Raw genomic sequence first — 27,637 nt, forward strand, 5'->3', positions numbered from 1 at the left:
TCTTGTAGTAGAGGGTGACCTGGAAGGAGCTGATGGCTGCAGGCTGTGTGCTGACTGTTTTTCGCACGGCTGGGAAGCAGGGCCCTCTGTGAAGGGAGATTCGGGTGGGCAGTGGTGCTGGCTGAGGCAGTCAAACCCATTCTTAGAGTATACATGGCCCTTTCACCATGGATGGGGCCTACATGGTCCACATTCTGTCAAGGGGCCAGTTGGCCCTCAAGGGATGGTGCCATATTGGGGCCCCAGCAGTGGTCATTATAGGTGGCTGGCATGGCAGTCAGCTTAGCAACTTAGCCTTGGATGCTGTTGAGCTCCATCTGTTCCTGTGTCCATTTCATGTCCATTCATTCATTCATGCCCATCCTGTCAGCTCTGGGGGACTGACTACTGACTGAGGCTGGCCGGGGCATTTCCTCAGCTCAATGATTTAGAACCTCTTCCACGCTGGGTGTCCCCCGCCCTGGGGACACCCTAAGACTGTCTTATCCCTGATCGTCCCAGGTTTTTCCTTCTAGGTCTCTGACCAGCTGGCCGGCCACTTGCTTTCTGCCATGCTGCTGCTGCTGCTGCTACTAAGTCGCCTCAGTTGTGTCCGACTCTGCAACCCCATAGACGGCAGCCCACCAGGCTCCCCCATTCCTGGGATTCTCCAGGACAGAACACTGGAGTGGGTTGCCATTTCCTTCTCCAATGCATGAAAGTGAAAAGTGAAAGTAAAGTCGCTCAGTCGTGTCCGACTCTTCGTGACCCCATGGATTGCAGCCCACCAGGCTCCTCCATCCATGGGATTTTTCAGGCAAGAGTACTGGAGTGGGTTGCCATTGCCTTCTCCGTTTCTGCCATGAGTCCATCTTTATTCTAACCTCAGGCTACTTCTCTTTCCACACAAAGTAGATGACCAGGTACACCACCTGGAACCCCGCCCACTGGGTGGTCTCCCTCGTCCTTGTCTTCAGAGCCATTCATGAAGAAGGCTGCAGCACAGTCTGTTTTTGGCTTGCACCTCCTTTCTTTTCTTTGTTTTTTAAAGAACGCTGTTTTATTTATTTGGCTGTACCGGGTCTTAGTTACGACGTGCAGGATCCTTAGTTGTGGCATGCAGGGTCTAATTCCCTGACCAGGGATCGAACCCAGGCCCCCTGCTTTGGAAGCTTAGAGTCCTCACCCCAGGGCCACCAGGGAAGTCCCTGTACTTCCTTTCTGGCTGACCCATTTGCAAACTGAGCTTGAACTTTTCCTTCTGTTTTCAGTGCCCCCGTCTTTAGTCATCAGCTGAGGGAGTGTGCTGATTCGACAGTGGTGGGTGCCCAGTTTGTTGATGCCCCCTACTCTGTGTGTGCCAGGTTCTGTGGTTCTGGTTATAGGCACCCTCCTTCTTATGATGGCCCCACCCAAACTTGTGCCCAGAGGGGACTGGCAGAACCCAGCTCTTGTCGGGCAGTTCCAGCCCCACATCTGTTTGCTGTCCCTTGGCCGTGCCTTCCATGTCTGCCAGGGCCCAGCAGCATACTCGAAATTGCTTTGCAAAGGCACATGATTTTTCATGATAGACAGCACGGCTTGCCTTCAGAACCTCAGAGGCCAGCATGGTGATTCTCCCAGTGTGTCCGTAAGCCCCTCTCAGCATCTTTTCCTACCAGCAGTCTGGGATTTGCTGAATCATGTGGCTCCCATTGCAGGGCAACTTGAGCTGTGGTTTGAAACTGCCAAGGCCTTTCTCACTTGAGCAGGCCTTTCTCACTTGAGTTGCTCTCATAGCTGGTGGTCTTTTGTGCCATTTTATAAATGGGCTGTAGTAATATCCTCTCTGAGGATGGCGTTGCCTCCTGAACTCGAAGAGGCCCACCTGGTATTCTGCTTCCTTCTTCACTGTGGGAAGGGAAGAAGCAGTAGTTTTGTGTTTTACTTTGGATGGCTGTCTTGGAACCACTGACTCCTAAAAATGGTGTGGCTGTGGGAGGCCCTGAATCTTGGTAGGGTTTCTCTCCCACCCTTTGGAGCATGTACAGTTTACCAAGACTTTTCGCTCAATTGACATAATGTCAAAGATACAATGGAACAGTATGACATGCTGCAGTATTCTAGATCAGGAGCGCCTTGGACTGTATAATGACAGTGAGTAGAAGAATTCACACAGGCTGGTGGCAAAACCTAACGGTTTTGTCTATTGTTGTCTATGTTGTCTATATGTTGTCTATTCCGTGTGAACGCGAACCTGTTCTCATCAGAGCTGGTCCTCATTCTGTTGGGGTAGGAAAGAATACATTCAGCAGGTCAGTTGCCGCATACTTCGTGCCTGAGATCACGTTCATCTGCTGAAACTGCGCTATAACGCCTGGCACGGCAGGTGCAGTCGGAGCTGCTTGGCTGAGCTTCTTGTGGTCTATGGTCATCTGCCGGGATCCACTTGATTTCTTCAGGGCCCAGACTGGTGCATTAAACAGACCGTGATAGGGGCAGTCACCCTTGTGTCATTTGGATCCATAAGGGTGGCACTAATCTCCACCATTCCCCCGAGTCACACTGTTTTTGATGTCCAGGTTGGGTTCTGCTTGACCTTTCCTACTATGGTGGCTCTTACTCCACAGATCAGGGACCCAGGGGGAGGTGTCACTGTCTGCCCATTTTGTCAATTCCAGTGGTACATTTAGGGACCAAGGAAATGACCACTAGGTGGATCTGTAGACTCAGTGGACCTCCTATAAGCCAGACCGTGACCAAGATCTGTACTACCTTGGCCTCATCTGCCCCACTCTGACAGGGATAGCAGGATGATATGTCCAGTCTTTGAGTATCACTTGATTCAGATGCTGTGTCCAGCACTCCTTAAACTGTGTGGCTTCTTCCTTCCCCAGTGTACAGTTCCCTGAGCACAATGGGCATAGGCCCCTTTGGGGAAGGACAGGGCTGTCGTGACCATTTTTGCTTGTGATCGTGTCACAGGGCCTGGCCACTGGCCTCTTGGGCAGCCTTTTCAGTCCAGTAACTTGATCGGGTCTGGAACTGGGCAAGGGTTTATGACTGTGTATTGGAGCAACCTTAAGCCTCTTGTTTGTCCAGTCTTGATTTCTTCCGTTGGCACAAACTAAGGTGGTATGCTTGTCAGCTACCCATTTATTTTGTACCCAAGGGCTCCAGGCTGTGAAAGCCTCTTCTGTAACCCTTTTGGGTTAGATCCCCTTGGCTGCCACTTCGGTCCTACTGGTCATGATGGTAATTGTGTAACCTGGCTTCTTATAATGAGCTCCATTGTCTTGCCTCTGGTTTCAGAGTCTTGTCATCCCTGATGTGGTCAGCAAGCTGTGTACTGTGTCAGCCCCTCTTATGCTCAGTCCTGACCTGAAGAGGATGCCACCACTGATCATCCTACTGATGCTGGTGCCCCTTTGCCAGCATGTTCCTTTTGGCCTTGGTCAGTGGCATGTCCTCTGGGCCATGAAAGATGATTATCTGGTATATTTTTCAGGCATAGATATTATATCCATCCCAACGTACCCATTTCCTTGAATCTTTGAATTCCTTCTTCTTCTGTCTGTCCTGCAGTTTTGGTATTTTCACTTTAGTCAGCATGGACCATTGCTTTTTCACGCTACTAAGACATCTGACGGAGAAGGCAATCTCACCCAACTCCAATACTCTTGCCTGGAAAATCCCTTGGACAGAGGAGCCTGGTAGGCTGCAATCCATGGGGTCACTAAGAGTCAGACACGACTGAGCGACTTAACTTTCACTTTTCACTTTCATGCCTTGGAGAAGGAAATGGCAACCCACTCCAGTGTTTTTGCCTGGAGAATCCCAGGGACAGGGGAGCCTGGTGGGCTGCCGTCTATGGGGTCACACAGAGTCAGACACGACTGAAGCGACTTAGTAGCAGCAGCAGCAAGCAAGACATCTGAGTGGAACTTCCCTGGTGGCTCAGACGATGAAGAACCTGCCTTCAATGCAGGAGACCCTGATTCAATCCCTGGGTCAGGAAGATCCCCTGTAGAAAAGAATGGCAACCCGCTCCAGTTTTCTTGCCTGGAAAATCCCATGGACTGAGGAGCTTGATGGGTTACAGTGCATGGGGTCACAAAGACTCAGACAGGACTGCGAGACATCTTAGTAGGAAGTTCCCATCATCTCCTGATGGCCTTGGATCCTGAATGCTCCCAACTCCGTCAGCTCTTCCCTAACCAACTCTGTTTCCTGGTCCTCTTGATCATGTACTGCCAGTCCTGTGTGTATTCCTGCTGCTGGCATGTGCTGGCTAGTTCTTATAGTTCCTGTGGGATATTATGTTTCCTCTCAGTAGTTTCCAGCTGTGAAATGTGAAACCAGTTATGCTGTTCAGTTCAGTCGCTCAGTCACGTCCAACTCTTTGCGACCCCGTGGACTGCAGCACGCCAGCCTTCCCTGTCCATCATCAACCCCGAGAGCCTGCTCAAACTCATGTCCATCGAGTTGGTGATGCCATCCAACCATCTCATCCTCTGTTGTCCCCTTCTCCTACTGTCTTCAGTCTTTCCCAGCATCAGAGTCTTTTCCAATGAGTCAGTTCTTCCCATCAGGTGGCCAAAGTATTGGAACTTCAGTTCCAGCATCAGTCCTTCCGATGAATATTCAGGACTGATTCCCTTTAGGTTTGACTGGTTTGATCTCCTTGAAGTCCAAGGGACTTTGAAGAGTCTTTTCCAACACCACAGTTCAAAAGCATCAATTCTTTGGCACTCAGCTTTCTTTATGGTCCAACTTTCACATCCATACATGATTACTGGAAAAAACATAGCTTTGACTAGACAGACCTTTGTCAGCAACGTAATGTCTCTGCTTTTTAATATGCTCTCAAGTTTTTCATAGCTTTTCTTCCAAGGAGTAAGTGTCTTTTAATTTCATGGCTGCAGTCACCATCTGCAGTGATTTTGGAGCCCAAGAAAATAAAATCTGTCACTGTTTCCATTGTTTCCCCATCTATTTGCCATGAAGTGATGGGACTGGATGCCCCATGATCTTCATTTTTTGAATGTTGAGTTTTAAGCCAGCTTTTTCACTCTCCTTTTTCACTTTCATCAAGAGGCTTTTAAATTCCTCTTCACTTTCTGCCATAAGGATGGTGTCATCTGCATATCTGAGGTTACTGATATTTCTCCCGGCAGTGTTGATTCCAGCTTGTGCTTCATCCAACCTGGCAGTTATGCTGTGGTATGACCCTAATTATAGGTCTCTTGTCAGGTAGGGAGATTTGATGGGGTGGGGGAGGTGAGGACAATGTCACCTTCAGGGGCTTTCCTTGTCTTCAGACAGAGGAGTGCTTGCTCTTCATAGACAAGGGTAGGTTGCCTCTGAAGATTCAGAAGGTTTAGAGGACTCTAAGGAGGCAAACTGGAGAAGGAAATGGTAACCCACTCAGTGGGAAATCTTCCCTGTGAAATGCAATGGACAGAGGAGCCTGGTGGACTACAGTCCATGAGGTCACAAAGAGTCAGACACGACTGAGTGACTAAATGACAACAAGGCGTCAAAACCTGTACGTCCGCATCCCAGGTTCCATAGCCCTGACCTTGGAATAACAGACCTACGGTGGATGGTTGTTAATTAGTCTTTAAGGTCCACCGACTCTGACAGGTGAGCCCCAGGCGTAGTCCTGGCGCACAGCCTGACCTCGAGCTGCTGGTGATGGGAGCCTCTTAGTGGGCCGTCAGCAGGTCGTCTGCTTTCACGTCTTGCTTCCAGTTGCCTTTCCTCCTCCTCCTCTCCGGCTGCATTTCTGCAGAGCAGTGGTTCTCTTAGGCCTTCTGACTAGTATCAGCAGCACCTCAGACCTTATTAGATGTGCAGATTCTCAAGCCTGCCTCAGCTGCTGAATCAGAAACTTCCCGGCACGAGGAGCAAGCAAAACTTAGGATCACCCTAAGGTTTGAGGAACAAGGTAGAGCATCAGTGGTGCTCGGCAGTAGTCATCCATCCCGCTATCCGTACAGCTTCCGGTCACTCCAAGTCTTCAACACCTGGCGCATTGTACCCGCTTCTGCTGGTACAGTCGCCCACTGAGCATCTTTGAAAGTTTTAGCTGGCGAGTTATCTGGTGCCAGGGGCTGTGTGTGCCACCAGGCACTGTGATGGGTTCCTTATTGCCAGTCGGATGGCAGGTGATTCAGCTCCAAAACCTCATCTTACCTCCTGCTTTCTTGGATCATCTCTGGTACCTACTGTCACACCCTGGATTCTCCAGAAGCAGATGCGAAGGTGAAGTCTGGGGCGCATGATGTTTCTCAGGGATCTTCACCTGTGAGCGGAAGAGGGTATGAGCAGGATTGGACAGAGGGATTGGCCGAACTGTGAGTCAGCCCCAACAAAGCCCCGGTCAACCTGGTGATGACCCAAGGAATGAGTATTGCCATTCAAGGTGGGCCGCAGCAGTGGCTGGGCCTTCGTACCTGCCTCGCTCAGTATACACCTGACATCAGGTGAGGGGCTCTGCTCGTGACGCAGATCCTGAAGGAGCCGGCAGCTAGAGACTGCTGTCAGCGCTGTTTAAGGGCAGCAAGTCCTTCCCTGAAGGGTGGTCTGGGTCACACATCGCTGTGTCTGTCAGAGTACCCAGTGATTCTGCTGATGCTGCTTTCCTTTTCTTGCCCTAAGCTCCATGCACGTTCTGTTCCACCAATTCTTGTGGGTCCTGCATTTCTGTTTCCTTTTATTTTTACTCAGCGTATTTAACCATATCACTTTGTTCCCCTTCCTGTTATAGCCTACTGCTATTACTTCTGAGATTGTTCTTTTTGCTTTTTGGTTTATTGGGAGGTTAGTAAGGTCAAGTATTGTGTTATTTTACAAATGAAAAGGAAGATAGTCATGGAAATTTAGTTCTAGAAAGATCTCTATGTTGTTCAAACCCCTTGTATTGTATGTGAATAGGCAGGTTGAATACCAGTGACCAGCCAGCCCATGTTTATCCATTCAGTTAGTGGTAAAGTGAATACTGTTCTTTTCCTACCAGTTTGTGAAGGAACACACATAAAACCTCTTTTGTCAGATGTGAATGTAGAAAATACAGTCTAGTTTTGAGTAACAATATTTTGCCACTTTACTCATAAACTTATTTTTGTTTTTCCCCTCAGGCCATCAAGCCCTGTCGTCCTATGACCAACAATGCTGGCAGGCTTTTCCACTATCGAATTACAGTCTCACCTCCCACAAACTTTTTAGTAAGTTCCTACCAAAATCTATTTCATTTGTTAAAAAATATAAATAGGATCTATGTGTGTTAATAGGTTGAAATGTGAATAGGCTAAGTGTGAACTCAGTTCTTAAAAAAATATTTTATTTTTATGCTGATAAAACTGGCCTTTATCATAATGACTTTAATTTGGCTTCCTCTCATTATACTAATTTCTGTGTCGTTTTTCTTTTATATTGTTGGTACCTCATAAGACCCAGTGAACTATGGATAGGTCTGTTGGAGCTATGGAGTTGGAAGAATGCATAGAACACTTGTGTATCTCTTAAAAATTGGCAAATAACTTATATATTATCTAGTGACCCATAACTATTGCATTTATGACAGTAAATGCCTAATATTTGTTGACTGTGGTACCAGGCACCATTCTGTGTTTGAAATGTATTAACTTATTTCTCACAGAAAGTTGATGGAGTAGGTATTATTTTCCCCAGTATGCAGATGGGACAGTTGTCCATGTTTCTACAAATAAGGTTAAGTAACTTGCTGAAGATTATTCAGGTAACATGTGGCACAGTGGGGACTTGAACCTGGGCAGACTGACTCTGTAGTACACGGCTGTATGATATTTTGCTGTGCTATACTGCTGTTGACAGCAGTATAATTAATTAATTCTGGTTACATTTTTTATTAAGAGATTTCAATTTCAAAATTAGATTTTTTTTTGATGTTTTTCTACATAAAAGTTACTTTCCTGTTTGAAGGAATATTAAATGTTTATTTCTTATTTATTTATTTTGATCGCTTCTCAGCTTTTTGACTAAGATCAGGCGTAGTATAGGGGCTTCCCAGGTGGCACAGTGGTAAAGAATCCTTCTGCCAATGCATGAGATAGAAGAGGCCCAGGTTCTGTCCCTTGGTTGGAAAGATCCCCTGGAGAAGGAAATGGCAACCTGCTCCAGTATTCTTGCCTGGGAAATGCCATGGACAGCAGAGCCTGGCGGGCTACAGTCCATGGGGTTGCAAAGAGTTGGACATGACTGGACACACTATTTGGTTGTTCCAGGACTTACTGGGGTGCTCGGGATCTTTCACTGCAGCATACCAACTCTTAGTTGCGGCATGAGGGATCCAGTTCCCCAACCAGGGATCGAAGCCTGGTCCCTGCGTTGGGAGCTCAGAGTCTCAGCTGTTGGACCACAGGGAAGTCCTTCAGCATTAGATTATTAATAATTATTTATTTTAACAACTTTCCTGAATATGATTAATATACCATAACTCACCCATCTAAAATATATATTTTATGATGTTAAGAATTGTGAAACTAACACTACAATCTAATTTTAGAACATTTTCATCATTTCCCAAAGAAACCCTGTACTTAATGGCAGTCAGTTCTTTCCTGCTGCCCAGCCTTCAGCAACTACTAACATATTTTGTCTTTATCATTTGCCTAGTCTAGTATTTCATATGAATAAAAACATACAATGTATGATCATTTTGGTTTCTTCTGCTTAGCAAAATGTTTTCAAGATTCATCCATGGTATAATATGTAACTTCATTCCTTTTTACTGCTGTATGGATATACTATATTTGATTTATCCATTCATCAGTCAGAGAACATTTGGGTGGTATCCACTTTTGGGCTATTATGAATAATGCTGCTGTGAACGTTTATTTACAAGTTTTTGTGTGGATGTATGTTTTCCTTTCCTTTGAGTATAACTCTAGGACTAGAGTTGCTGGACTGTGTGGTAAATCTGTGTTTAGTATTCTGAGGAACTACCAAACTATTTTCCAAAACGGCTTTACCATTATTATTTCGTTTAAAGTTCTCTCATTATATTTAATTTAGGACAACTTTGTTGAGTTATTCAGATGGGAGATAACAGTAATATTAGAAAAACAAATGTGCATTAGGATATTCTTTAGTTCCCCCTACCCACCTAAGCTTTTCATATATATATATATGTGTGTGTGCATAAATGTTTATATATATGTAAATGTTTAAAAGAATAATGTTCAATATTTATGTAGAAAAAACATGTCTTTTAGGTTTCTAATCTTGATCATTTGCTCCATGTTTAGCATTTAGGATTAAAAATGGCAGACCATAAGAATGGCATAATGAACAGAATCTCTTATGCTTAGATCAGCATTTGTATATTTTGATTAGATTCTATTTTCAGGTAATTAAGATCTTTGACATTATGCAAGAATTGGTTTGTTACAGTGTTTGCTGTCTGGGCTTTTCCTTGGGGGGTCTGGGGATGGAGCTGTGAGGGAAGGAGCCGCTGGCACCCTGGGGCCTTCAGAGCCTTCCAGGCTGCTGCTTGTCTTGACTGCTGTGATGCTTAGTCTTCTCTACTTTGAGCTTTGATCTGGCTATGTGATTATCTTTTTCCTGTTAGGACTTCTGTTAGTACACAAATATAGTTGAGTAGGAACAGGACTGGTGGTATTATGAAATTAAATAAAAGAAGTTCCTAGAAAATGAAGTCATGTAGCCTTTTTTCCTTTATGGCAGCCATAATAAACCTCCTTGATTGTCTAGTATATAACTGAAGTCAGAGAATCCTACCAAGCTAGAGTTCAACTTCTTTGTAAAGTTTCTCCCTGGTGTCTGGGAGAGCGTGAGCAGGAGTCTGTACTTGCTTGCTTTGGTTGTTTGCTTTTGTTCTGATAGATACTGTGCATGTAAAAATCATATCATTTGTTCATGCTTCATGTTTCTGTTTGCTTTTAGACTGACAGGCCAACTGTTATTGAATATGATGATCACGAGTACATCTTTGAAGGATTTTCTATGTTTGCACACGCCCCCCTGACCAATGTAAGTATGTGCTAATTGGCCAACTTTCTCCTTCCCTGTGCCCCCTTTCTAAAAGTCAAAGGAAATTTCTTTTCCTCTGACTTCTAAGTAACAACTGCTTTATATCCCTTTGCCTAAGCTACAGGAAGTCAGCGGCAGTGTGTGTCAGGTGGGAGTGTGACATCTGTGCTAATGAGTCACAGGTTTGGTCCACATTAGATGGTGTAAGTAAACATGTATCAGAATAACATTTGAGAGTGTGAAAGATTGAAAAAGAAGGATAAACTGTGGAGTAATGTGTCAAAACTATTTTGGGGTGGGTGTCCTCGAAAAGAGAGCTGGAAAGTTTTAAGGAGAAGCTATTACTTAGTCTGTGAGTCACAGGTAAAGAAATGGAGCTTGTTCAGGGCCTGAGTTAACTTCATAGTTCTCTGCTTTTGCATCCCAGGAAGACGTCCTCTTTAAGAGACTTTGACATACAGATCATGATATTCTCAGGTATTAAGACCGATCTGTTGGGAATCGGTTCAGATGGAAGTCCTGTAAGTTAAAATCTTTCTGTTTTAAAGCGAGCTGTCTTAGGGGTTGTCTTACTTATTGTGTATTCTAGTTGGATGTAGAGTGGAATTCACTGGTGACTCAGGAAGGGAATGTAGAGGTATCCATGAATCAGTCAAGACACTGCTATAGAACTTACTGAATTTATAGCTACGGTATATGTACATTGAAGTAGAATGTTCTTTAATTCTTTCTGGTTTAGTTAAAAGAAATTATATCTGCAGTTTGAAAGGTTATTTTAGTTTATTTGGAATGTGAAATTCTGTTCCATTGGAGAATAAAGAATAAAACCTTTGTCTAATCTTTCCATTTTCTATTTTTTTTAGTAGACATGATTCCATAGTAGTGATACTAATTTAAAACAAATTGTTCCTTAATGAGATTTTCTTTATGCCACAGTATATTTTATTTCAGAGAATTTTTTTTGAGAAGATGATTACATTGTAAGTGTAAAAATAAAATCACTTGATAATACATATCACATATCTCTAGGGTGAACCATAATATAGAAAATTGTGTAATATTGAACTATATTTTTTACTGAGGTATAATTGACATATAATGTTACTAGTTTCATATATACAGCATAATGATTCAGTATTTGTATATATTGTGAAGTGATCACCGTGATAAGTCTAATTAACATCCATCACCATCCATACTTACAAACTTTTAAATTGGACTATTTTTTTTTAATTGAAGTAAAGTTGATTTATATGGTGTGCTAATCTCTGCTATACAGCAAAATGACTCAGTTATACACACATATACATTCTTTTTTATATTCTTTTGCATTATGGTTTATCCCAGGATACAGTTCCCTGTGCTATACAGTAGGATCTTGTTGTTTTATCCATTCTAAGTGTAATAGTTTGCAATCTCTTAGTATATCCCTCTTCATCCCCTCTCCCTTGGCAACCACAAATCTACTCTCTCTGTTTGTGTATTTGTTTCTGTTTTGTAAATAGGTTAATTTGTGCTATATTTTAGATTCCACATGTAAGTGACACAGTATGGCATTTGTCTCTCTCTTTCTGATGTACTTCACTTAGTACGATAATCTCTAATGGCATCCTTGTTGCTTCAGATGACATTTCGGTCTTTTTTAATTAATTACTTTTTTAATTGAAGAAGAATTGCTATTTTGTTGTTTTCTGTCAAATTTCAACATGAATCAGCCATAGGTATACATATGTCCCCTCCCTCCTAAACCTCCCTCCCCACTTTGTTCTTTCTTATAGCTGAGTAGTATTCCATTGTATATACATACCACATCTTCTTTATCCATTCATTTGTCAATGGATGTTTAGGTTGTTCAGATAATTTTTAAACAGTTTTTATGAAAAGGCACTAGGATGTTTTTAAATTTGGAGGTTTCTTATTTTATTACTTTTTAAATGTCTCAATTAGGTCCTCAAACCCTTTGTTACACTAAATCTCAGTCTTAGAGTTGCAAAGGCCTTTAGAAGTCATTTAGTCCATCTTGCCCCTACATTTACATTGCGCCACCTCATGCAAAGAGTTGACTCATTGGAAAAGACTCTGATACTGGGAGGGATTGGGGGCAGGAGGAGAAGGGACGACAGAGGATGAGATGGCTGGATGGCATCACTGACTCGATGGACGTGAGTCTGGGTGAACTCCGGGAGTTGGTGATGGACAGGGAGGCCTAGAGTGCTGCGATTCATGGGGTGGCAAAGAGTCGGACACAACTGAGAGACTGAACTGAACTGAACTGAGCCCCTACATTATATATTTCTCTCTTTTTTCCCTCAGAGGACTTGCAAATACAATAGTTAGTTACCATGAAAATACTTGAAAATTATCTATCTTATCTCTTAATTCCCTTTGAGTAATGTAGATCTCATTTTAACTTTTAGGGTCACTTTAAAGAAGGAAGCTGTATGGCTTCAGAGAGGGTTTAAACATTAATGATTCTATTTACTAGCTGTATGATTTGACATTTCAATTTTTATAAGCCTTGACTTTTCTCATCTGTAAAATAGAGGTTATTAGTTATGGTACTCTTACTGGCTTTTATAAAAAATAAATGAGATGACACATGAAAAGTGTTTATCATGATGTTTAATACACAGTACATTTGGCACTTATTATTTTGGATGTCAGACAGACATTTGAGTTTTTCTTCTAATTCTTTTTTTTTTTTTAAACTGATTGTTGGTACCTATGTGACCTGGAAGTGATTCTTTGAGCTTTATTAAAGTTTCTCAACACAAGGTTTTGGCACTGAGAGGCTGCTAGTGTGAAATTAATTGCAGTTGTTACTGTTGCTATAAAATAAAAGATAGGACTGAAAAATTCCTGGCTTCAGCATATATATATATATATATATATATATATATATATATATATATATAAATATTCAAGCTCTCAGAACTTGAGAACTTAACTCTGTAATGAGAAGATAAGCCCCATCATTTATGTTAGAGATGTTGATAAAATAAATCGAGTTTTAAGCTAAGTGTTGTACAGTTCATAGGAATTAGATCCATCAAAGGCCTCTTGAATTTGAAATAGCCTCCCAAGAAAAAGAATTATTAAATCGCTTTACTGTTCTGATTCATTTTCTTGCCAGAGAGAACACATCAGCATGAAGAGCATGTAAATGATGGTAATGTTAGAATCTCAACCCAGTTTAGTTTTGACAGGTTCTCTTAAGGTCTTCTTGAATTAAAGTGGATTGAAAGCCTTGTTGGCTAAGTATAGAGCATTCCAGGAGAATTTTATCTATTTATGTAGTACATTTGTTATTACTTATAATACCTGGTGCTTTTAAGGACTTTGATAACATAACTATGGTTACCTAGATTTGTGTTGTACATACATAATATTTTATCCTGCCCTCAAAAGCACAAAGAAACGCCATGATCCTTTCCCTGCTGCCTTAATTGGCTTTCCATTTCCAATGGCCTCTCTGTCCTGGATTGTAGTCATTTAGTGCCTGGAAATAGTAGAGTTAGAATATAGAAGTTTAGGAATGGTTTTTTGATTTGTTTCTGGTAGGATGAGATGGGAGTTTGTGTTAGTCACTACTCAAACATGTTTTAAGAAAAGATCAAGGGCGTTTATATTGTTTGATTGGTCGACTGAGCTCTTGATCAACTGAGTTCCCAATATATAGGAAAAGGACAAGTTCTCTTTGAGTCTTAGAGATGGAAGTTTGAATAGAAAGGGAGACTCTGCCTTCCCAAATTTGTGTGTCTGAGAAGGGGTCTAGTGGTATGGGTGACTGCCCCAAGGGAAATACAGCATGTGTAAGAGGAGAGGTTAAAGAAGGAGTCCCCCAAAGTGATTTTAGTTGAAGTCATTGAGGAAGGGACTGTAACTGCATTAATCATCAGCAGAGCTGCTGTTGCACAGAGCGGAAGGAGTCAAGTTTACACTTCTGCTCTTTCTCTGCCTCTTGACTCTTCCCAAGGGCTCTGGTCCTTTTCTCTCCTGAATGCACTCCCCACATAATGCAATGTCACCCATGTTTTTTCCTCTCATGCATGTTCTGACATCAATATTTATAGCTTTGACACATGGCTCTGTGCTTCACACTCACATTTCAGATTGCGCATTGGACACACCCACCTTGATGTCCCCTCAGGTACCTCACCCTCAACTTGTGTGAAACTGAACTGGCCATCTTCTCTGTGTACTGAGTTTAAGGGACTTAGGGAGAATCCCAGGGACGGGGGAGCTTGGTGGGCTGCCGTCTATGGGGTCGCACAGAGTCAGACACGACTGAAGCGACTTAGCAGCAGCAGCAGCAGGGTTACCTGTGAATTTCCTTGTTTTGATGTCATCCTGACCTATCTATTCCCTTAGGCTAGAAACCTGGAAATTATCCTCTGTTCTCTGTCTTTCATTTCCAGGTTAGAATGGTCGCTGTGGATTTCCGTCCCATCTCCTATGTCTAAAAGTCTTCCCCTTCCTCTTTTGGACTTCTCTTCATTTGGCTCCTGGGCTGTTCCGTTAGACTCCTGGTCTCTTGCCTTGCTCCTTGCTGTGTTTACACAGCGACCATGTGAAACTGTGTTGGTCTCTCACTTATAGCACTTGAATGACTTCTTGCTGCCATAAGGATAGCTCTGAATCCTTAACCTGGTTTATAAGATCTGCAGAATATAGTTCATACTTTCTAGAATTTCCTTGTGTCTCTGTCTCCATTCATTTCACTCCTGAAGAGCTAAATGACCTATTTTGGCCCCCGCTTCTTTTTCTCTGTCTTGCTAGAAACTAAATTCCTGTTCTTTAATGCACTGTGGTGACCTGAAAAGGAAGGAAATAAAAAAGGGAGGAGATACATGTATATCTGTGACTGATTGACTTTGCTGTACAGTAGAAACTAACACAACTTTATAAAGCAACTATACTCCGATAAAAATTAATTTAAAATAATAAACAAACACCTTTTTCTTTCCCAGTTAATTTTCTGAATGACCTGGAAAATTCCTTCTCATCTTTAAAGACTCAACTCAAATGTTACCTCCTCTTTGATTCTTTTGTACTTTATACTATTCAACATTTTGTTTGTTTTTTTAATGGCACTCTGACAGGTTACACTGTATCACACTCTATTTATGCTTGTTTTCATGCTTTTCTCTTAGATCTCTGCCTTTTTAAAAGATAGAGGGTGTGGCCTATTTTAGAGTATCTATGAATCTATCGGTTGTTAGTAATGTATTTTAAAACTATGAATAATTGCACAAATTATTCATAAACTATGCTCAAATATTTTTAAATGCTTGTAGGAAGAAAGAACTTCAAAATGATAGTGACCTTAGCATGTCGCTTCAGCTGGTTTAGAACCCATTACCACGAGAAAGTTGAAAATGGATCTCTTATTAAAGTTAATTATGAATTTCACTTAAATTAGCCACTATCCTTCAAAAAAAAAAAAAGCACCGAAGAGCTAAACGTCATTTCTGAGAAAAAGATTTCCAGTAGATGGCATTGTAAGACTGTTTGTTTTTCTTACCATTCCTTTTGCTGGTGGAATTAAAATTTGTTTCTTTCTAATTGCTGTGGTTTGTAAAAACAATGACATTTATATAAAATCGTCTTATGGACAGATCGAGTGGCCAGAAAAGCCTACTTAACACATCTCTAGGGCTTCTGAGTCTATTATTTTCCCCAGCTACTCAGGCAAACCACTGCTCTAACCTCACACCCCTCCCTTTTTCAGTCCTCCGTTCATTCAAAAATAGGCCTAGAGAAAACCTCTTAAATGTGGGCACTAGGCTGGTATCTGATGATACATTTATAAAGCAAGACAGATGTGGATTTATTTCATCTGAGCTTTCCTTCATCTTCACACATACTCTGAGCATTAGGACAGATATTATTAGGACAGTATTAGGTAATGAGAGGTGGATACCCTAGTGGCTTAGAACTGAGGTCAGGAGCAAGGGTTTCTAATTCACCAGATGCCTGTTATCAGGTGGCACTAGTGGTAAAGAACCGACCTACCAATGCAGGAGATGTAAGAGACACATGTTTTACCCCTGGGTCATGAAGGTCCCCTGGAGGAGGGCATGGCAACCCACTCCAGTACCCTTGCCTGGAGAATCCCATGGACAGAGGAGCCTGGTGGGCTATGGTCCATAGGGTCGCAAAAAGTCGGACACGACTGAGCGACTAACATACACACACACACACACACACATATACTACCTTAGGCAAAGTATCTGATTCTCTGTTTTTTGTTTCTTCCACTGTACACTAGGGAGAATAATTGTACCTGTCTCACAGGATGGCTACGTGAGTGACAGTATATGAAACAGTAGAACAGGGCCTACCTAGCTAGTAAGTGTTAGCTATTATTATTTTTATTGCCATGATTGCTTTTGCTCCAGAGCCAGAAAGGCAGCATGAGTTGTGTGTACTTCAGTGACTTATGAATCTGTAACTGATGAATTGTCAGCCTGCTATCCCGGATCTGCCTGAAGAGCTGAAGATTCTGAAAGGTTTTAAAAATCTGAGAGAAAGAAGTATTCGTGGTTTTATTAATTCTTCAGAGGCAATATATTTGGATTTAATGAGTTCTTGTCATGTTTGTGTTGCTGCTGCTAATACAGTTAATTAAACACCAACATTATGCAGGTTTCCTATAGAGACCAGGTCAGCTGGGTTCTTGCATTAAAATCCAGCAGTTGTGGTCAAGCTTCATGTGCAGTATTGTTAGCAGCTTAGATTAAGGTGAAACTTTCTCATTTGGTTCATGGCCTTCTGGGTCAGGTAGCCAACACGTGTACAGTGGTGAGCACAGGAAGGCATTTTGAAACTGACCCCCTCCTTCTTCTTATTACAGATTCCACTGTGCAAAGTAATTAGATTCAACATAGACTACACGATTCATTTCATAGAAGAGATGATGCCTGAGGTAAGAGAGAAGATTATTTAACAGCTTGATGCAGTTTGCTCTTTTGTTTATTCCATAGTTATATATTTTTAAAGCACTGAACTTGACCAGCGCTGGCGTTTTGCCATAAGGATACTCTTAAAGTATTGTGTTCACTGTTGAAAAAGACCAGTCAGTTGTAACTGTAGTCAGATGTAGCTTTAGGAACGAGGTTAAAATTCAGGTCATTTTCCAACTTTTTGACCTATTTTTGAACCCGTTTCTCCTCTGTGTTGCAGCTACTGAAAGTTACGTGATGGTAACATTACATCTGTTTCTAGTTTGTTTTGGACAAGGGACAGCTTTTGGTTACTGGTCGTTATCAGAGAGGAAATTAGAAAAGTGAAACTGAATCTGATAACTGTGGGAATAATCTTATTCATTATCTCCAGTGACAAGATCAATGCTTGGTTCATTTTTCTTCCCATATATTTACATATTTTTCATAATTGTTTTTCACTGCGGATGCTCAGCAGCAGATTTATCTAAATATATGCAAGAGGTTTAAAATTCCAAAGCAAGATTAATGTGAATCTCAGAATGATTCATTGCCTGATCTTGACTTTAGTGGTGTCAACAAATCACACTAAGAAATAACAACCAGACAGCAAACGAGCTTGTGCACTTAACATTGTGTTGGAGTTGGGGTCAGTTTCCTGAGCCCCTGGCTCCTCTCGCAAACCTTGTTTAACAGTGTGGCTCTGTTGAGGGCAGCGGAGCACCCACGGGGATTGATGAGCATGACACGCATGCTTAGTTTGCACCTATTTCATTCTGGGCAAGTCCTGTTAATTCTACCTGTCTTTCAAAAAGAATTAAGGAGAAAGGGCCGCCCCTTCATTCTTCAGCTTGGAAGGGCTTTTTTGCTTCCTTTTGATTTTTAAGGTCATAAGCCTTCATTTGCTATTGTAAAAGTTGACGACTTCTGGCGTGATCTCACGCAGGGTGATTTATGAACCCCGAGCAAAACAAGTAGGAGGAAGAATTATGAGACAAGTCTCACTTGCAGATATATCATCTGTTAAGCTTGTTTACAGCAGAAATTTTGGTACAAAGTTCTGTCGTTTTTCGTAGCCCTTTATTTGCCTTCATTAAGAGCTGGAACTTGTTTGGCACGGAGACCTCTAATTTATGGTAACTTGGCAATAGTGATTGTGGGTGTGTTTGAGGGGTGGAGGTGAGCAGAGGTTGGGGGGGGCGGGCGGTGCTGGGGACAAATCTATCAGAGCTGGCTGCTCAGTGTGTAATTTGAATTAACAGAAAGTCCCTAAGAGATTCTTGTATGTTTTGTAATTGGGTTAGAAAAATAGGACAAAAAGAGACTTTGATTTCTAGATTTCACATCACTTTATTTGTACATTGAGAAGAGCCAAGCCCACATTTTCTTAGGAATTCTAATGACATTATTGCTTACTTCATTAATGTTTTAAGATACTGAGCTACTATAGGACAGTGGCCAAGTTTTTTAGGAAATTAAACTGTTTTAGTACAGTTGCATTAGACACTTTTTAAAACACTTGACTAAAACCAGCTGAAGCATCAGTTAATATATAGTTGCAGTACTACAGTAATTTGGGTTTCTGGTTTATTTTTCAGAATTTTTGTGTGAAAGGACTTGAACTCTTTTCATTATTCCTATTCAGAGATATTTTGGAATTGTATGACTGGAATCTCAAAGGTAAATAGGATTTAAGAAAAGTGTAGTGCTTGTGGGAGAATATTGTGGTTTATGTGAAAACTCTTATAAAAAAGTGGGGGTACATAGTTGAAATTCCTCTCACTTTTGAACTGCAGGGAAAAGTTTATTATTCATAGGCATGCTTCTTATCATTTGACATAAATGAGTTGTTATGGGTCTCATTTAACTACAGATGGACCATGTCCATTATGGAGGATTACCATTAATTGTTAAGTAACTGGTACCTAGGAAGATGGTATCAGTTATGTTGAGTAACTACCTTGATTTATCTGCATTGGGGAAATCTCATTAGTTAATATCTTAAGTCTGTTGGACTTTACTGTAATAAACTTCTTCCAAAATGACAGTTCATTAAAACAGATGTTAGTTAACTCTTAAACACAGTTAGTTAACTCTTAAAACACACACACACCGTATGCTACATCAGTTCAAAACTTGATACTTGATTCTTGGATAATAATTTACTCTTGGAAATGCGTCTATTCCATCAGACATTTATTTATTTATTTTTAAAACAGTGTGTTGATGAACAGCTTTTCAAACCAAATTTTGAATAGTATTTCTCTGTTTTTCCCCCAGTTGTATTGATTAAAATGGGACACAGCAAAAACACAGGCATATTTATCATGCAGTAGTTCAGTTATAACAAAAATCTTTATAGCTTTGAATTTCTAAAACTAGTTTTACTATATATGCTATATACTGTATATATCCCTGGGGCTTTCATTCTTCCCTTTCTTGGTGGGGGGGGGTCTCCTCACTCTTCATGGGATGTTTGAGGCAGTTGCCACATGATTGATTCAGCTATTGAGTAGAAGTGGGGGCAGTGTTTGTTATGTCCCTCCTTCTGTTGGTGTTGGTGTTTTTGTTTAGTTATCATAAATCTTGGGAATTAAGTTTCAGTGTTTGTTTCTCAAGGCAGTTTTATTTATTTTTTCTTTCCTTTTCACTTGTTTGCTTTAGGTCCTTTGTTTGAAGACAGTCCTCCCTGCTGTCCAAGATTTCATTTTATGCCACGTTTTGTAAGATTTCTTCCAGGTAAATCTTTTGGCTTGTCAGTGACCTGGTGAGATAGTACATCTGAAAATGAGCCATTCTCCTTTCAATCTTTAGGGACAACTTTCCCACCTCAGACACTTAATTATCTACTTCTCAGGTGAGGCATGAAAATGTAATATTATACATGCTGACTTATACCCCTGCATAATTTATGACAGCCCCAAATTAGGTAAGCAGTGGGAGAATTTATTTCAAAAATTTGAGAGTCTACTTGATAAAATATCATACAAGTATTAAAATTAAAGTGGAAAAATGTGTGTGGCTTTAAAAAATGTATATAGTTAATTAGAAAACAATTTATGAAATTTTATAAACAATATGATTATAACTATGCTAAAAATAACTGCAGTAATAGTTGTAGTAAGATAGTGGTTTTATGGGAATTTTTTTTCTTTTTTGACATATACTTTTATTCATTTTATAGTACAGAAAAATTTATTCTCATGAAATTAAATATATATTTAATTACATGTAATATTTATATTACATATATATAAGTAAATATATGACTGCTATGTTTTTCAAAGCAATATTTTAACTTTTAAAAATTTTTGTCAGGAGGCTAGCTGTGAGATATGACATTGTATTTAGAATTTTTTTTTAAATGGTTGGGCTTTTAATGAGATATTTGGATGCCTTTTTGTTTGTAAAATCTTCACCATCCTAAGTGAATTCTTCCCTGGAATCTCATTCTTGTGTCTCACTTTCTGGTGACATCCACTTATACTTCCAGTTCCTCATTTCCTTGTTCCCTTTGCTTCTGCCTGAATCTTCTTTTTTCTCAATGTGTGCAGCCACCTTTCTTTGTTTTCCTGCTTCAGTCCTCTCCTCTGACTTTTGTCTCTCAGCTCTAGTGGCCTCAGCCCCTTGTGCTAATAACCACCACCTTCTGTGGAAATGTCAGTTCAACCATTTGCCTTTTCTTCTCTGATAATTTGGGCCTCTTGGTGATACAGGAGGAAAGAAAAATGACTGCTGCGATAAATCTGTGGTTTATCATTTCAGCTGGGGAGCTTTTCAGCGTGTCAGCTCTCTGCCCACATTTACACATCAGCAGTTCACGAGTTCAGCGTCATGCTCATGCTCCCCTCCTCATGGACGTGGGGGAGCACTTGCCTCCCCCATGCTTCAGAGCCGTCCAGGAGCCTGTTGGATTCTGGGCTGTTCACAGCCTGGCTTTGCTGTGGCATCCCACACCCCCTTACATGCCCTCACCCCGCTGTAGCTGCTGATGTCAGACTAAATCCAGTGGACACGCTTCAGTTGCATCTCCTCCCTGATATGATACCTGGGCTTTTAGTGTGTTTCGCCTGCTGCACGCTCCTTACTTGCCTCTGGCTCTCTGATTCGTCTTTTGTGGTTTTTATCTTATCTGTTCATTCTGGTGTAGATTTTCCTCCAGCTTTTGTCCTTGATACCCTCTCCTCAATCTACTCAGTCAAGGTGGCTTATTGTTAATGTTTATTTTGTTTGGAAAATGTATTCAAAGCATTTTCTTTTGTATATCTGCATATTTTATTTCTTTTTGTCTTTATTTTTTTATTTTGTTTTTTTTGGCCGTGCCACAAAGTATGTGGGATCCTAGTTCCCTGACCAGGAATGGAACCTGTGGCCCCCTTACCATCACCACTCCCCCAACCCCTTGCAGTGGAAGTATGGAGTCTTAACTACTGGACTGCCTGGTTTCATTTTATTGAGAGGTCCTTTTTTTCTTTTTCTTTTCAAGTGAATGAATCTATGATTTTGTAATGGAGCTTTAATGGTAAACTTATGAGAAAATGGTATTAGAGTGAGTTTGTTGAAAAGCCTTTCCTTTCTGTGTCTATCTGCCTCTAGGAATTTTATGAACAAACAAATCTCTAAGAGAATGCGGACACTTATTTTAAAATCATCTTAAAGAAAAATCCTGTGTCAGGTGTTTACTTTATGGGATTTCAACTCTCACAAAATGTTTCTCGTAACTATGCAGGGATGACACTCAGGTTGTTGTAAAGAAAAAGATCTTTTGGCTTATTTTTAAACAGAATTGACTTTTTCATTAGACTTTCTTTGAAAATATACTTACTTAAAAAAAATCTCAGAAGGATACAGAAAAATGCCTTTTTCTGTATAAAATGCAGTTTGTTATTGGATGGCAAATTATGCTTGATTCGTTTTTCAAAATATGACTTCACTAAAAATCTTTAGAAAATGGTGAGTTCAAAATGGTGTGTCCATTTTGATGTATATTTTCATTTTTTTCCCTTCATACCTTTTTTACATGCTAGTCATCATACTGATACATGTTTTGCATCCTAATTTTTAGTAATTCATCCAGTAGATGGATATTTGTTAAAGATCATGATATATAGTACCAAATTTCTTATCAAAAGAATCCCATTAGTTTATGCTGCTGTAAAAAATGAATTATTAGTCTTCTTCACATTTTGGACTTTGTTTCTTTGCTTCCTTCCTTCCAACTGTAGCTCCATGAGGCTGAGGTGTTAACAGTCTGTCTTGTATCAGTACTAACATATTCCTTGGCACATAGCAGGGGCTCAGTAAGTACTTGTTGACAGACTTTAAACAATCGGTCATAAGAGTGCCTTAGTTAAATATTCATGTATTTTGTTATTAATGAGAGTGAATGTGGTTTTCACTCATTCTTCGGTATTGTCTTTCATTTTTGAAAAATAAACCTTTGATTGACGTAGAACACAAATATTGAATGTGCACTTGTCATAAGACTCAGTGAATTTTCACCAAGTGAATATAACTGTGTACTCAGCCCCCCACTCAAAATTACCAGCATTGAAGAGCCCCTTTCTAGTCACCACCCGACTCCTTAAGGCAACCTCTATTCTGTCTTGAAAATACCATGTATTAGTTTTACCTGTTTTTGAATTATAAAAGTTAGAATTGTATATATTTTTTGTTTCTATCTTCTTTATTTTGTTTTCGAAATACCTGTTATAGTTAACTGTAGTTGGCACACTCTCGCTGCTGTATAGTATTATACAGTGTGACTAAATTAAAATGTATTTAACCTGTCTGTGATTAATGGACATTCTGGAGAAGCTCTATACAGTCAGCAAAAACAAGACCAGGAGCTGACTGTGGCTCAGACCATGAACTCCTTATTGCCAAATTCAGACTTAAATTGAAGAAAGTAGGGAAAACCACTAGACCATTCAGGTATGACCTAAATCAAATCCCTTATGATTATACAGTGGAAGTGAGAAATAGATTTAAGGGCCTAGATCTGATAGATAGAGTCCCTGATGAACTATGGAATGAGGTTCGTGACATTGTACAGGAGACAGGGATCATGACCATCCCCATAGAAAAGAAATGCCAAAAAGCAAAATGGCTGTCTGGGGAGGCCTTACAAATAGCTGTGAAAAGAAGAGAAGCGAAAAGCAAAGGAGAAAAGGAAAGATATAAACATCTGAATGCAGAGTTCCAAAGAATAGCAAGAAGAGATAAGAAAGCCTTCTTCAGCGATCAATGCAAAGACATAGAGGAAAACAACAGAATGGGAAAGACTAGGGATCTCTTCAAGAAAATCAGAGATACCACAGGAACATTTCATGCAAAGATGGGCTCGCTAAAGGACAGAAATGGTATGGACCTAACAGAAGCAGAAGATATTAAGAAGAGATGGCAAGAATACACAGAAGAACTGTACAAAAAAGATCTTCACGACCCAGATAATCATGATGGTGTGATCACTGACCTAGAGCCAGACATCCTGGAATGTGAAGTCAGGTGGGCCTTAGAAAGCATCACTACGAACAAAGCTAGTGGAGGTGATGGAATTCCAGTTGAGCTGTTCCAAATCCTGAAAGATGATGCTGTGAAAGTGCTGCACTCAATATGCCAGCAAATTTGGAAAACTCAGCAGTGGCCACAGGACTGGAAAAGGTCAGTTTTCACTCCAATCCCAAAGAAAGGCAATGCCAAAGAATGCTCAAACTACTGCACAATTGCACTCATCTCACACGCTAGTAAAGCAATGCTCAAAATTCTCCAAGCTAGGCTTCAGCAATATGTGAACCGTGAACTTCCTGATGTTCAAGCTGGTTTTAGAAAAGGCAGAGGAACCAGAGATCAAATTGCCAACATCCGCTGGATCATGAAAAAAGCAAGAGAGTTACAGAAAAGCATCTATTTCTGCTTTATTGACTATGCCAAAGCCTTTGACTGTGTGGATCACAATAAACTGTGGAAAATTCTTCAAGAGATGGGAATACCAGACCACTTGATCTGCCTCTTGAGAAATTTGTATGCAGGTCAGGAAGCAACAGTTAGAACTGGACATGGAACAACAGACTGGGTCCAAATAGGAAAAGGAGTTCGTCAAGGCTGTATATTGTCACCCTGTTTATTTAACTTATATGCAGAGTACATCATGAGAAACGCTGGACTGGAAGAAGCACAAGCTGGAATCAAGATTGCCGGGAGAAATATCAATAACCTCAGATATGCAGATGATGCCACCCTTATGGCAGAAAGTGAAGAGGAACTCAAAAGCCTCTTGATGAAAGTGAAAGTGGAGAGTGAAAAAGTTGGCTTAAAGCTCAACATTCAGAAAACGAAGATCATGGCATCCGGTCCCACCACTTCATGGGAAATAGATGGGGAAACAGTGGAAACAGTGTCAGACTTTATTTTTCTGGGCTCCAAAATCACTGCAGATGGTGACTGCAGCCATGAAATTAAAAGACGCTTACTCCTTGGAAGGAAAGTTATGACCAACCTAGATAGCATATTCAAAAGCAGAGACATTACTTTGCCAACAAAGGTCCGGCTAGTTAAGGCTATGGTTTTTCCTGTGGTCATGTATGGATGTGAGAGTTGGACTGTGAAGAAGGCTGAGCGCCAAAGAATTGATGCTTTTGAACTGTGGTGTTGGAGAAGACTCTTGAGAGTCCTTTGGACTGCAAGGAGATCAAACCAGTCCATTCTGAAGGAGATCAGCCCTGGGATTTCTTTGAAAGGACTGATGCTAAAGCTGAAACTCCAGTACTTTGGCCACCTCATGCGAAGAGTTGACTCATTGGAAAAGACTCTGATGCTGGGAGGGATTGGGGGCAGGAGGAGAAGGGGACGACAGAGGGTGAGATGGCTGGATGGCATCGCTGACTCGATGGACATGAGTCTCAGTGAACTCCGGGAGTTGGTGATGGACAGGGAGGCATGGCGTGTTGCGATTCATGGGGTCACAAAGAGTCGGACATGACTGAGCGACTGATCTGATCTGATCTGATATTTTTAGTTTTTGACTCTTTCAGATAGCACCCATATGTTCATCAAACTCTTGTACATGCCTTTTGATGTGCGTATTTATGCTTTCCTGTAGTGAATATATACCTAAGAGTGGAAATTCTGGATGCTTTTAAGTTTTGCTTTGTAGATACTTTCAAACAGTTTTCCAAAATGATGGTACCTTTTCACTGTCCCATGTGCAGTATAGATAAGAGTTCAGGTTATTCCACATTTGCACCAACACTTGGCGTTTTTCTTTCTTTTTCAAGTTACCTAGTCTTATGTGCATCAGAGGTATCGCAGTATGGTTTTAATTTTCATTTCCCTAAAGACTAATGAAATGGAACACCATTTCATACATAGACCATTTCCCTGTTGACTTTTGTTTTTTCCTTGTTGACTTTTGAAGTGCCTGTTCAAGGCAAAGGCAATGGCACCCCACTCCAGTACTCTTGCCTGGAAAATCCCATGCACGGAGGAGCCTGGTGGGCTGCAGTCCATGGGGTTGCTAAGAGTCAGACACAACTGAGCAACTTCCCTTTCACTTTTCACTTTCCTGCATTGGAGAAGGAAATGGCAACCCACTCCAGTGTTCTTGCATGGAGAATCCCAGGGACAGGGGAGCCTGGTGGGCTGCCATCTATGGGGTCACACAGAGTCAGACACGACTGAAGTGACTTTGCATTCAAGCCTTTAGTTCATTTTTCTGTTGCTTTATTTGCCTTTTTCTTGTTTATTTGTAGGTATTTTTTATATATACTTATTATATGAGTCTTTTGGCCAATATATGTATTGCCAATACCTTCTCTGTGATTGCTTTTTCACCATCTTAATGGTGATTTTTTTTTTTTTTTGATGAACAGAAATTCTTAATTTTAATTCTTAGTTTTCCTTTTTGCTTAGAGCTTTTTGTATCTTGTTTGTGAAAACTTTGCCTACCTCTAGATCATCAAGATACTCTCCTATGTTTTCTACAAATTTAGTCCTATAATCTGTCTCAGATTTGTTTTTGTAAATAACATAAGATATGGGTCAAGATTCATTGTTTTCAATATGACATTCAGTTGACTAGCACCATTTATTGAAAAGACCATTCTTTCTTCACAAAATTGAAGTGTTACCTTTGCCCTTAATTGTGTCCAGTCTGTGTGTGTGTGTGCGCGTGCGCACATAAAACAGTACAAAAGTGTATGAAGTAAAAAAGTGAACACCAACTTCTAGACGTGTGAGGATAAGTAGTTGCTATAAGTGGTTTGATTTGTATTTGTTTTAACCTATAAAGAGAGAATTATACTTTTTTCTTTAAGTGAGATAACACTAAACATGTTTCACAACTTGACCTTTTTACCCAACTGTTTCAGACATCCTCTATATAAACACGTTGGAGAAGGAAATAGCAACCCTCCCATTCCAGTATTCTTACCTGTAGAATCCCATGAACAGAAGAACCTGACAGGCTACAGTCTGTGGGGTCACAAGAGTTGGACACGACTTAGTGGCTAAACTACTACTACTAAAATTCACATTGGAGAAGGAAATGGCAACCCACTCCAGTATTCTTGTCTGGAGAATTCCATGGACAAAGGAGCCTGGCGGGTTGCAGTCCATGGGGTCACAGAGAGTTGGACACGACTGCGTGACTAACACACACACACACACACACACACACACACACACACACATAAATACATTGCCTTAGTTTTTAACACTTGTGTGGCATTCTATAGATGAATAGACATCGGGTTTGTTTTTCTACAGTTCCTGTAGTCAGGAGTATTTTGGAAGTCTCTATTCCGCAACCCCCCCACCCCCGCTCCACACCATTACATGTGAATACTTTAGGTATAGTCTTATGCATCTATTCTTTTGCATTTGTGTGTTTTTATAAGGTGGAGTTCTAGAAGTAATTATTTGTTAAGACAGTATGCACATTTTAAATTTGGAAAGAGCTGGCCAAGTTTTTTCTAGAAAGGACATAGTTTTGTAGGTCTAACCAGCATTTTTGACACCACCCTTTTCCGATACATCTGCCAACACTGGGTTTTACTAGCATCTGATACATAAAAAGTTATCTCATTGTTATTATTAATATTTGCCTCTTACTTGAACTCCTGTGAAAATGAACAGCTTTTTTATAGTGTTTCAGGTATTTAGTGGTCCTCTTACTCTCATCGGCTTTTTGTTCGTAACAGTTTATTATAATACATAGATTGAAAGTTTATCAGTCATTATACTTTTTCTCTAGTTCCTCAGTGGACCTGCTTTGAAGTCAGCTGTCTCAGTTGCTTTATACAAATTTATCCAAACTTTAGCTAGTAGATTAAACCAAGGATTCTTCAGTGCAGGTCAGTTTACCAGAAGTCAAATCACAGAACAACCAATTTATTGATATCATAAGAGTTTTCTCAAATTTTTGTTTCTTTCCTTATCCCTGCCTCCACCTTTAGTAGTTAGACAGTTGATATGAACTCTCCTAGAGCCAGTTTAAGGTTTTATCTTGATTATAGCCAGGGCTAGGGCAGGGCATAATTCAAGATAGAAAGGCTGCACTTACAGGAAAGCCTGTTGATTGCTTATATCATTGCTGTAGTAAAGCTTTGAGAATCCCAAATCAGTTTTGCAAATCAACTATCTAGCAGATGGATTTTTGGAAATTGTCTCATTTTGGAGAAGCAGTTCTTTAGCTCTGGCTC

At 40.7% G+C, this 27,637-nt stretch overlaps 1 protein-coding gene across 4 annotated transcripts in view; it reads left to right on the forward strand.

The window, feature by feature from the left end:
* Positions 1-27,637, forward strand: part of DROSHA (drosha ribonuclease III) — a 124,210-nt gene that overhangs the window by 27,685 nt on the left and 68,888 nt on the right. For all 4 annotated transcript variants that reach the window (XM_055555023.1, XM_055555026.1, XM_055555024.1 and 1 more), the window contains 5 exons: positions 7,101-7,187; positions 9,907-9,993; positions 16,850-16,921; positions 18,536-18,617; positions 19,602-19,676. In XM_055555023.1, the coding sequence (XP_055410998.1) occupies positions 7,101-7,187; positions 9,907-9,993; positions 16,850-16,921; positions 18,536-18,617; positions 19,602-19,676 (403 nt within the window). The remainder of the gene's footprint in view (positions 1-7,100; positions 7,188-9,906; positions 9,994-16,849; positions 16,922-18,535; positions 18,618-19,601; positions 19,677-27,637) is intronic.

This window comes from Bubalus kerabau, chromosome 18, assembly GCF_029407905.1.
Source record: "Bubalus kerabau isolate K-KA32 ecotype Philippines breed swamp buffalo chromosome 18, PCC_UOA_SB_1v2, whole genome shotgun sequence".
In the NCBI taxonomy this organism is placed as follows: Eukaryota; Metazoa; Chordata; class Mammalia; order Artiodactyla; family Bovidae; genus Bubalus; species Bubalus kerabau.